Source organism: Vombatus ursinus, unplaced genomic scaffold (genome assembly GCF_900497805.2).
Source record: "Vombatus ursinus unplaced genomic scaffold, bare-nosed wombat genome assembly UNPS02014775.1, whole genome shotgun sequence".
NCBI classification, from domain to species: domain Eukaryota; kingdom Metazoa; phylum Chordata; class Mammalia; order Diprotodontia; family Vombatidae; genus Vombatus; species Vombatus ursinus.
Window position 1 is genome coordinate 16404521 of NW_020954553.1, and position 12314 is coordinate 16416834.

Below are 12314 nucleotides of genomic sequence, written 5' to 3' on the forward strand. Positions count from 1 at the left end.
CCTTTCCTTTCCTTTCCTTTCCTTTCCTTTCCTTTCCTTTCCTTTCCCTTTCCTTTTCTTAATTTTTTTTATCACATATTTTTAAATGAACCAAGTTTTCCTGATACCTTCTCAAGTTCTCCTAATAATCCTCTCTAGCAATTGGAATCCTCAGCATGGTATATACAGTTTCCTCAAAACTTTGTGACCCCTGCATGCCCACATTATGCCATCCCAAACTTGGCAGCTCTTTTCTTCACCACCTCCATCTTTCCCATAGCTCCCCAGAGTAGGATAGGACAAGGATGATTGGTTTATCTCATTTAATACTCACTGGCTGTAAGGGGGCAGCATTTTATCCTCATCTGAACCATAAACTTCATGCCTTTCACCTTCCATTTAGCATATTGGGCCGTGAAACCCATTCTCTGCCTGGGGGAGAAGGCCTCTACGTAGGCTTTGTGCCAACTATCCAATGTGTCACTTTCCAATCCAGTTCTTGGTCGAGAGAGAGGTCTGGAGAGGATTTTAGAACTTGTTCTTGAGCTCCCTTCTGTGTTCTTCATCTACAGCCCTTGTGTTTGGAAAAGGCATGACAGAGAGCATCTGGATAGCTTGGAGGGAGGAAAGGATGTATTGGGTAATGCTATTTCTATGCCTCTATAAGACTCTGATCTTTGTGCTCACTGTGATGTGAGAACTTAGGCATCACCATTGGTTGGTGTTAGCTTTATGTTGGTGAGAAAGAACAGGATTCCCAGCACTGAAGAGTAGCCTGGAGAATCATCTTAAAAAACAAAACAAAACAAAATGGGATATCTGAACAAATGAGCTTCTTCAGAGGAAGAGCAAAGGGAGATAATTGGGCACACACATTTCAGCCTGTATTCTGGGAAGGGCTGTGATGCTGATTTCCAGGTCTCAGAGGACAAAACAACTTTTGAAAAGCTGAGTTGATATTATGTTTAGGACCTTTTGTCTAATTTACTTCTTGATTCTCTGTAGACAACAGTAAATTTATCTTTCTTCTCCTTTATTTTTCTCTCCCTCACTTTTTCCCTGTCTCTTTCTTCTGTCCCTCTTCTCTTTCTCCTTCCTTTCCCCTCACTAATTCTTCCTTCTCCTCTCCCTTCCTGATCTTCTCCTCTCTCTTCCCTTTCTTCTTCTGCTCTTTACTTTTTCCTTTCCCCCTTCTCTCCATCCCTCTCCTCCTTTCAGCTTCTCCTTTCTTTCTCTTGGCTGCTTCTTTTTCTTCCTTTTCCTTCCTTATACTTTCTTCTTTTTTCCTTTTCCTCTTTAACATTTTACCCTTTATTTCTTTTTGCCCCTCTTGTCTCTCAACTAATTCTTTCCTCTTCTCTCTTCCCCCTCCCTGCTCTTCCCTCTTGCTCTTCTCTTCTGTTTCCTTCTTCCTCCTTTCCCACCCCCACTACTTTCTTTCCTTATCTTCATCTCTCTTTTTCTGTCCTAATTCTGCTTTTCCCTTTCCTGTTGCTCTTTTCTCAACAGTCCCCTCCTTACCTTTTCCCTTTCTTTCACTCTCATGTACTCACATGAGGGGCTGGAGAACACAGGGAAAATCTGATACTCTTCAAAGCAAAATCTTTGTGCCTGAGTATTCAGAAAACTAGGTGCTCTTGGACCAAGAGCTAGAGGCAGAAATCTATCCATCTGCTCACCCTTTTCCTGCCTTGAGACTTAATAATTACCTTTCTTACTACATTTAAAGCTGGGCTGTTCCAAGCTTGAAGCAAAGTTAAACAAAGTAATCTGTGCTTTCCTAGGGACTCTACTGATACTGTATAGCATCACTTAATTAAATTAAAAATTATTTAGCACCTACTATGTTCAGAGGACTGTTAGATTCTGAGAGAAATAAAAATTTAGATGAGATGTGATTCTTGCCAATAAAAGAACTCATAGACCCAAGTTTGGAAGCACTGGGGTGACAGCCAAGTGACAAAGGTTGTGTGTTGGAATTTATGAAGCCTGAATTCTTTGCCTAGTTTAATTTTGTTTGTGTGACCTTGGAAAAATATCTTCATCTCTCTAGGCTTTAGTTCCTCTGTGTGTAAAGAGATATTGGCCTAACCCTTTGTACCTCATTGGGTTCTGTTGGTTCAGTGTAATAATTAATATAAAGTACTTTGGAAGAGTGAAAAACCCTCTGCTAATCTGAGGGGTGATTTAAAAAAAAAATCTTGAACTTTTCAGGAGAGGAATAAGCCTCCTGTTCAGCACGTTATTTCTCTTGATTATGTTTAGAGAGACCATTCCCCTGCCCTAGCCCTTGAAACCCTTTTACTGCAAAACAAGTTGTTTATTTGTAGCCCATCTAGAATACTTTCCTCAGGAGAAAAGTGACCTGTTTTGACAGTCCCCTGTCCTTCCTCATCTTCCTTAGGCAACATATCTGCTTCACAGATTCTGTGGTTTGCAAAAACATGTCTTATAATGAGGAAAACTGGACTTTGGGTTCCTTCATCTTGGCAGACTGTGAGTTCTGCTAGTCAAATTTTCCTCCTTTCTTTTAATTTGGAAGAGTAATTCTTTATAGTCAAAATTTTAAAGTGATAAAATACTCCGCTCAATGTAATAGTACATTGCCCCTGGAGAACTGTAGTAAAGTGCCTTTATTTTTGTTTTGGGGAGGATAGAATGAAGCTCAGCCTTTTCCTCCCATATTTAAATAGTCAGTAAATTACCAAGCAAATAATGAAGTCACAATTGGGGGATTCTGAATAGTATAGGGAAGTTGTAATTGACAGAAAAGGGAAAGGAAATTCCATAGTAATTTAGCATGTAAACAGTTCATTAAGATTTAAGTTTCATGGTTTCCCTGGTAACTGGGATGAATTCATTTTGGAATGTAAGAGTTTGTTGAATATTTCTGCAAGAGAGGAGTTGGACAGTAGCATACAGTATCACAGAAAGGGTTTCTGATTCCTGTTATGGCTTAATTATATTTTTGGTTTAGTAATTAAAGGGGAAGACAGCTGCCTGCCGTTTTATCAAAAGCAATAGTTCTGGTTAAACTATACCATGGTACTCTACTTTCCCCCTCTACTCCACCCTTGCATGTCTATTGCTGTGACATGAGTCTGTTCTAAGCCCTCTTCTTCCTTGTCTTGGTGAATATCAGGGGAGAGCCAGAAAAGAAGTTGCTGTACCCTTGGAACTAGTTTGAAGCCAGATCTTTTTAGAATTCAATCTGTTTTGGCCTTAAGAACTGAAGTTTGTAGCTAAGATGGAGGGCTCGGGTCTAAAAATGTCATTGTATGTTGGGATTGTAGGCAGCATTTCCTTATCTCCTGTTCCTCCATGGATTGGTATTAGATTGGCTTGTTGAGAGGAGGTTGAAGGGCTAAGACAGAAAAAAAGGGGCAAAATGAGAGGTAGAAATTTTTTTTCCAGGATATAGTGGGAAAATGACAGTTTTTGCACATTACTAGGAGTTGTATGTATTTATCTCATGTGTAGTAGATTCAGTTATTTATGTATAAAGATAGCTAATACTGGAAAATGCCTATAGTTCACACAGTTCTCACAATGGGTCGTCTTCTCTCTCTTCCTTGCTCTTTTCTTCCCCTCCACTGTGACTGTAAATGACTTGGTAACCTTAATGCCCTCTTTTGGAAAATTTTATTTCTTTCTCTGAACCTATAGGGACTGTAGGAGACTGGGGTGGGAATGAGAACTTGATTGAGTGTGTTACGAAGAGAGACAGATGATACATCTGGAGACTGCTGTGAAGGGTTGTTTCAACCAACTCATCACAGGGAGGGGCAACTCTGTTTTCTATGGAGAGAGGCAGAAGCATAGCTTTTCAAATTGGATCAATAGCCTTAATTTATGGAAAAAATAACAGATATAGGCCTTTTGTATTTTTTTACAGGACAAGGTGCTAGGTAACAACCAGTAAGTCTAGGTCCTTGTCACCAAAAAATAACTTTTGTTAGTAGGCTTAACATTCATTTGGTTCGGTTTTTCCAAGTTTTTCTGATCATTCAGATCCTTTCTTTCTAAACATGCATCCCTAACTGACCTGGAGATTAAAATATTGTCTGTACTAGTACTTCAGCCTCACATGGTCTTAGGCTAGAATTTGTCTCAAATTGCATCCTAGACTTATATGATATACATTAGCATTCCAGTCTCGTGGTCTACACTGGCTTTTTAACTCCTTTGGTCTACACTTGTACTGCAGCCTCAGATTGCTTATTTAGCATTCTAGCTTCACATTACCTACCCTAAGATTTCAGTCTTGCCAACATAAGGTTGTACTCAAGACTGTTGCCCTCAATCTCATTATGCTTTTGCTAACTATCTAGCCTTTCACTGCACACTACTAGTCTGTCTTTGCATTGCCTGTCATTACTCTCCAGCCTGTGTTTGGAGATAGTGGCATGATGCTAAAAGAGACTGCTTCAGCTCTGCATGAGGCTTGGGCTTATAATACTGCTTATATGTTCCTCACTTAGCTTCAGAAAAGAGGCATTTCCTTTTAGCAGCTTTTCCATAGATCTCTTGGGAGTGAAACACCTTGTTCGTCTTTGTATTATTTATCATAGGAAACTTTAAATGCTTAGGGCCTATCTGGACAGCTGTCTAGTTGACACCATATCATCCTGCTCCACGCATTTTTGTCTCTCCCCACCCTGCCCCTTCCTGAGATAGTAATGGCCCATAGCATATTAGGAAGCTAGCTCTAGAGTGGCCTTGACCTGTTTGCATGAATATTCGTAGAAGCCCAAGTGCCCCGTAGAGGCTCAATTCCATGGGAACAGAGTGAGGTCTTTGGATTGACTCACATTTGTCTGTATATGTCACCTTGAAATACCTATCTCTTCTTCTCTGACCTCCACACACTTTGAGAAAAATATCTCCTAGTAGGGCTTTGGGTTTACTGAGACACTTTGAGTACAGACTGTGGCCTCTAATCCCGCATTTTTAAAAGTTGCCATGAATCTAGGTCAGTGCTGCTTTGTGTAGTACCAGCTGGGAAAAATTCTGATCTATATGGACTCTTTACTTTCTGTTTACCACAGAAAAGAGGACAGGCTACCAGGAGATGAAATTGAACTGTATATTGAAATGATCCAGTTCAGAAGAATTTACTGTCCAGAATGGCCCAGGTGCTACTAGCCAGTTGATTCCAAACTTTATCCTTTTCTCTTTTAAATGCTTAGCTGTATTCCTTGCCCCTCCTTTTACAAAAAAAGCTTTTGATAGTAGCAGGTATGGTTATACATATTTTTAAAAGGTCTAGGCCATAGAATCCATCTATCAGTGCAATGAAGATAGTTGTTACCATGAAATAAATATAGTAGGGCATGCTGATGTCTGAGAATGTGAGTTTTTGCCCTCTGCCTTTCTCCCTTCAGCCCTAGAGTCAGTGCCAAATATCCATTTTATCTCAACCTTGTCTGGGCTATTGAAGAAAATGGAATCATTTTTGTAGATGTTTGGGAAAGTTGTCACTTTGAACAGAATTACTGTGCATGAGATTTTGGTGGAATATAAAATTGAAGTTATCATGTTAAATGTACCTTCATCACTATTAAAGCCATCCATGTTTACATTTGTACCTGTACCATTTAACAGATGTGAGAGGTGCTGATTACTTCTATTATTTAGTTAGCTATGGAAGTGGGTAATATCTGGGATGGGGAACTTGTCAGGGGGAAATTTCCACATTCAAACTAATTAGCCTTCTTTAGGACCTCAGGCTGCTCTTTCTTACCTTCTTTATTATTTATAATCATGCATATTTACACTTTTTTTGGTTTGATTTATGTGTCTGTTTGGGGGCTGAGGCTGAGGGCCATATCTTATACAGATTTGGACCCTCAATCTGGGGATGGCAGGACTTGGGGATAGGCTTCTACCCAAAGGCTTTGTAAGGATTTAAGGTAGAACCTTTTATTACTGATCCCTGTCATGGAATAAGGAAATTGGGTAGCTGTTCTATAGCATGTATCACCTGCCTTTGTCCTAATGAAATTGCCACATTTCAGCCTCAACTTCATTAAGTCAAAAGAGATTTATTTGTTTTTTTTTTTAATAATCTTTTTTTAAAGAGATTTATTTGTTAAAGGTAAATCTCCTATCTCTTCCTCATCACAAAATCTGCAAGTGCTACTTTCCCCAACCCCACCCTCTAACAATGCCTCCGCCTCCAAAGCAGCAGGTCTTTTCTGTTTCTGCATCTATCCACACTGAGACAGTTGCCTGACTAGTGTTTGCCTATGATTTTCTATCTCTGTATGTACTGTTTTTTGCCTTGTAGTAACTCAGGTTGGTGTGTCCCAAGGACATAATATGTGTCCAGACCCTGGTATTCCAGAAAGGGGCAAAAGACTAGGCTCAGATTTTAGGTAAGTCACATTTGGATTCCTTCTTTTTGCATGTAGGGTGTGTGGGAAATGTTGGGAACCAGGGGTTAGGGGTGGCTAGGGCAGATGCAAGAAGTGCTTATGAAATTTGGTAGTGAATTCAGTGTTACTGTCTTTTATAATAGCTAGCATTTCCTATCTTTAGGCAAGAAAAATGTCGTGTCCAAGATGTTTATGGTCTTCCACTTTGGGGAGATATTGAGGTCCCCCATGATCTATTTGCTCCTATTCCTCAGTTCTTAGTTCACTATATTGAGCACATTTAGAAAGTAGAATAATATATTAAATGTGGGCTTCAAGTAGTTCTTCTTGGCCAGTTTATAGTTGGCTTGGACACCTAGGAAGGGACTCTAGGCCACTATGAATCTAAAAAGTCCTGGCCTGCTCTTTTCTCCCCCCAAAGTTTGCAACTCTCTGGTGAGTTTCCTTGAGTCCTCAACCCTCATTTAAAATTCATGTGGCTGAATTACCCATTACTAGTTGCAGTAATCAATATTTAATCTTATTTTTCTGGCAATTGCTGTTTTGTTCACCAAGATACCTTTTAACTTACCCCAACCCAAATATTCCCATGAAATCCATATAAAGGAATGGTCTATAGAAGTCTAAATGAAACAGAAGCTTTAAAGACTATAGAGGAAAAAAGTCTTTAATTGTTCATGCTGTTTGCTGTGAATTTTATTTAGGGGAAAAAGAAAGTGGCTAGGAAAGACTAGGAGAGTGGGGAATGGGCAAGATAGTTGGCCTGCAGAACAAATGTCATGTCACCTTACTATCTTTCAGGTTAGGTTCAAGCATCCAATTTACCTGCAATGAGGGCTATGACCTACAAGGATCTAAAAGGATCACCTGCATGAAAGTGAGTGACATGTTTGCTGCCTGGAGTGATCACCGGCCTGTCTGCAGAGGTGAGGAGGGTAGATCCGTAGGTGAGGGAAAAGTCATAGAGGGTGGTGATAAGGTAAAGGGGGGCCAAGTCTCATAGGAAGAGGTAGACACAGGAAGGTAGGTCACAAAATCTGGTCTCTTGCTCTAATTAAGCTCCTTATTCCCAGTGTGACTTTGAGCACTGGACTTCAGTTTCTCTATCTGATCAGTGGAGAGAGGCCAAACCCTGTTTGAGATCAGATAGACAGGTTTTTTGGGATCCAGGAATATGGAGCATGAGAGCTACCCTCTAGTGTAAGGATCATTGTTCATTGTTTTCAGTTCTTCCTCTGAGAATTTCCTTATCCTTCTTTCACATGAAAGGAGAAATAATAGGGCCTGCCTTTCAGCGTCTGATGCCTTTTTGGAGTATTTAGTGAGAGAACCCGGAGGGAAGGACCACAGGCACTTTCTCAAGACCAGTGGCCTTATAGTTTTCTTTCTCAATTTAATTCAGCAATATGTAACAAGTACCTAAAAGATGCAAGGTACTATATTTGTAACTAAGGACAGAAAGACCTCCCCTCAAAAGACAAAAACCTAGTCCCTGCTTGCCCTCAAGGAGCTCAAATTTTTATCTATTGACAATCAGCTAAGGGTCATTTACTGAGGGTTGACTTGCAACGTTATTGAGAAAAAATTAATGTTAAAGAGATGAACTTGCGCTGAACTAAGCAACTTAGGATCACTGAAAACAATGCACAGTTTACCAAAAGTGATAATGTCTGATTCATTTTAAGCCTATCTTATTTAAATTGCTTTTAAATAAATATCTAAGCTTATTTAAAAAATTTTAAATTTAAATTTAAATTAATTTAAATTTAAATTTGAAAATCTAAGCCTGATTTAAAAATCAGAAAGCTGTATTTATAACTGTAGATCTATATGCAGACTTAATGAACTGACCATCTAACTTCATGTTATTATCTGGTCATTTAAAATTCTTATCCTTTGCATGTTTTCTGTGTGGATAGTTGACATGATCCTTTTCAAATTACTATATGTCTCACTGAGAAGGCTTTATAATGTTTTGAACACAATGTATTTTGTATGATATTATAGGTGAATTGGAATTTTTGAAAAAAAACCATTCTAGGTGTAGGAATCTTTATTTTTTAACTCTGGGATGGACATCCTCTCTGATATTGACAGACACCTTAAGTAAACATGTATTCTCTGTTTTATGCTTTGTTTGAGATCGGTTAAAATGTCAGTACTCATCATAGATCATGGAAAGAAGTTTCTCTACAGATACATCTAATTTACAAGCTTGTATAATTTTAACATGTGCATAAGAGTACACCTTGTTTGAAGAAAGCCCTTAAGTCTTCATTTTGTTCTACAGAGGAATAGTATTTTTTATAGAATTACAAAATTGAAAAATAGTAAACATAGTAGGATATTGTATTTTCTAGGCTCAAATGATCATAGATTAAAAGCTGGAAGCAACCTTTGATGCTGTCATGTCCAACCCTTATCTTTTCCTTTATCTTGTGACCACAAACCCTGTTTGCTTCATTGTGACCTCTAAACCATACATTCTTCAGTTCTTTCCCAGCCCATCATCCCTCCATTGGTTGTGTATAAATACATATATCTATACATATGTGTATATATATATATATATTTCACACATATTATATCAGCTGCAATGGGTTTAATTAACATCTCTCTGCCAATGATACCAAGATCTATAGAACCAGTTTTAGCTAACTTCTTTCCTAAACTCTAGTCTTATACTATCAACTGTCTTTTAGACATCTTGAACTGGATGTCCTATAGTCTTTACTATTCTCTTTTTCTTATACACACACACACACACACACAAAATTTTTGTTTCAATAGTTTTCAGTCATGTTAAATTCTTCATAACCCTGTTTGTGGTTTTCATGGGAAGATACTGGAGTTGTTTGCCATTTCCTTCTCCAGCTCATTTTACAGATGAGGAACTGAGACAAACAGAGTTCATTGACTGCCCAGGGTCACAGAGCTAGTCAATGTCTGAGGCCAGATTTGAATTCACAAAGAAGAGTCTTCCTGATTTCAGACTGAACACTCTATCCACTGTGCCACCTTGCTGCCTATCACATATAAATACAAAATATAAATAAACATATATGTATAGATACATATATCCATGGAGATACACATACATATATATATACATAAATATAGATATACATATATTTGTATATGGAGAGAAAGAGGATAAAATAGACAAATAAAAGAAGAGGGTCAAGAGCCTTGAGGAACTCCCAAAATTAATGAGCATAACTTGGATGGAGCTCTAGCCAAGGAGATTAGGAAAGAGCAGTCACACTGGTAGGAGAAGAAACAAGAGAGAATAGTGTAATGACATAATAGAGAGGAGAGAATATACAGCAGAGGAGGATGAAAACTTCAAAAGCTACAGAGAGGTCAAGAAGGATGAGGATTGAAAAAAAGGCGTTAGATTTGGCAATTAAGAGATCATCAGTAACTTTGGAGAGAGCAGTTTCAGATGAATAATGAGGTAAGAACACAGATGGCTGAAAGTTTAGAATCCAGTGAGAGGAAAAGTGATGACAAATATAAACAGCTTTCTCAAAGGTTTGAACTGGGAAGGGGAGGAGAGATGAATTTTTTTTTCAACATTGGGAAAGGCATTGGTGGTTGTCCTTTTGAGCTCAAAGAGGACCAAAGTGACATCTCTATGTCAGAGTCAAGTTACATTGTATCTGACTGACTGATCAGACCAATACAAGTTTGGAAGGCTCTACCACAGGTTGGGCACAAGTAATCTGTATGAACATTTGGGATGGAGATATCCCTAAATTTGTACATCTTACATTTCTTTTGAGCTACTACAATTTTGCTTTGCTTATAGAGCACAGTGCCTTCTTTAATGTAGGCACACCATGTTGGGTAGTCCTGATCAGTGTCTCCCATGTCTCACAGTTGATTCCAGAATTCTTCAGAGAGACCTTGAGAGGGTCCTTGTATCACTTCTTTTGACCTCTGCATGAGCACTTGCCTTGTGTGAGTTCTCCGTAAAATAGTCTTTTTGGCAAGTTTATGTTTGGCATTTGAACAATGTGGCCAGCCCATCAGAGTTGCCTTCTCTGCAGTAGACTTTGAATGCTTGGCAGTTCAGCTCAAGAAAGGACTTCAGTGTCTGGTACCTTAACTTGCCAAGTGATCTTCAGAATCTTTCTAAGACAATTCAAATGGAAGCAATTCAGTTTCCTGGCATGGTGCTGGTAGACTGTCAAGGTGTCACAGGTATCCAACAATGAGGTCAGACCTTCAGTTTGGTAGGCAGCCTAATATCTCTTCTCTCTCACACTTTCCTTTGGAGCTTCCCAAACTCTGAGCTAGCTCTAGCTATGTGTGTATCAACCTCATCATCTATGTGCACATCCCTGGAAAGTATATTGCCAAAGTATATATACTGCCAAGGAACTTATCCATGCATTCAAAATGTCTTCACTTGCTGTAACTGATGGTTCCATGTATGGATGGTGCAGTGCTGGCTGGTGGAGAACTTCTGTTTTCTTGGTGTTAATTATCAGGCCAGAATTAAGTGGCAGAGAAACAATTCATATTCTGTTGCATCTCAGCCTCACAAGCTGCATTGAATACACAGTCATCTGCAAACAAGAAGTCATGCACCAATTCTCCCTCCACCTTAGTCTTGGCTTGTTGCCTTTTCAAGTTAAATAATTTTCATCCTTGTTGAAGGCATCTGACATCATCACTGAAAACATCATGCTAAAAATGGCATAAGAGCAAACACACAGACCTGCTTCACTTCAATGCTGACTAGGAAAGTGTGAGAGCACCATCCATTATCTGAAGCCAGTACAAGCATGCTGTCATGAAACTGGCCTACAATACTGATGAACTTCTCCAGACAACCAAATTTTGCCATGATCTTCCCCAAGCCCTCATAACTGACAGTATCAAAGGCCATAGTTAGATCAACAAGCATTGTGTACCTCTGTTCTGCTCCTGGAGTCTCTCTAGGAGTTGTTGGGCAGCAAATACCATGTTGATCATTCCTTGGCCCTTTCTGAACTCACACAGCTTCTTGAGTAGAGGACCATCTTCCAGGTGAAGGATTAGCCTGTTAAGGAGGATTCTGGCAAGAATCTTGACAGCAATGACTAAGAGAAAGAACCCCTTGTGATTATCACAGGACAACTTATTTCCTTTCGCTTTATCGAGATGGACAGTGGAGGCATCCTGAAAGATAACCTCATCTTGCCATATAACCCAAAAAACTTCAGTCAGCTTTTCTATGAGCAGTGGACTCTCTGCCTTATAAATCTCTGCTGGAAGGCCATCAGCACCAGGTGCTTTGCCACATGAGAGAAGTCTAATGACATTCAAAGCCAAAGGCATAGGCAAGCATGAAAGGCAGCATGGAAGAAACTAGTAGATAGGGTGAAATTGAAGGTAACAAAGGAGAATGGGGATGATTGAGGGTCAGTCTCCTGGAGAAGATAGAATCATGTAACTAATAAGTGTCAGATGACAAATTTGAACTCAGATCTTCCTGATTCCTGGTTCAGCACTCTGTTTTCTGTGCCACTTTGATGCCTCTAGATAGAGTACTGAACTCGTAGTATTATTAAAAGGAAATGCTAGTTTAGGCCTCACCCTGGTCAGTAAACTCAGGAAATAAGACAAAAGGAGTTTATTTGCACCTCAAGGCATCAGGTAGTTATACTGGGATGGGCCTTTGAATTTCAACTTCCCAGCTGCTTTTATATCAAGACAGCTAGGTGTCATAGTGACTGGAACTCTTGTCCTGGAGTCAGAAAGACCTGAGTTCAAAATCCCTCCTCAGACACTTACAAGCTGTGCGACCCTGGGATAATCACTTAACCTTGTTTGTCTTGGTTTCTTCATCTGTGAAGTGAACTGGAGAAAAGGGAAATTGCAAACTATTTCAGTATCTTTGCCAAGAAAACCACAAATGGGATTATGAAGAGCAGACATGACTGAATCAAGTGACCAACAACAAACAGC

At 39.3% G+C, this 12314-nt stretch overlaps 1 protein-coding gene across 1 annotated transcript in view; it reads left to right on the plus strand.

Annotated features, from left to right (window-relative positions):
- Nucleotides 1-12314, plus strand: part of CSMD2 (CUB and Sushi multiple domains 2) — a 914813-nt gene that overhangs the window by 498661 nt on the left and 403838 nt on the right. Inside the window, exons 8-9 of the mRNA XM_027864466.1 lie at nucleotides 6269-6356; nucleotides 7158-7282. Coding sequence (XP_027720267.1) covers nucleotides 6269-6356; nucleotides 7158-7282 — 213 coding nt within the window. The remainder of the gene's footprint in view (nucleotides 1-6268; nucleotides 6357-7157; nucleotides 7283-12314) is intronic.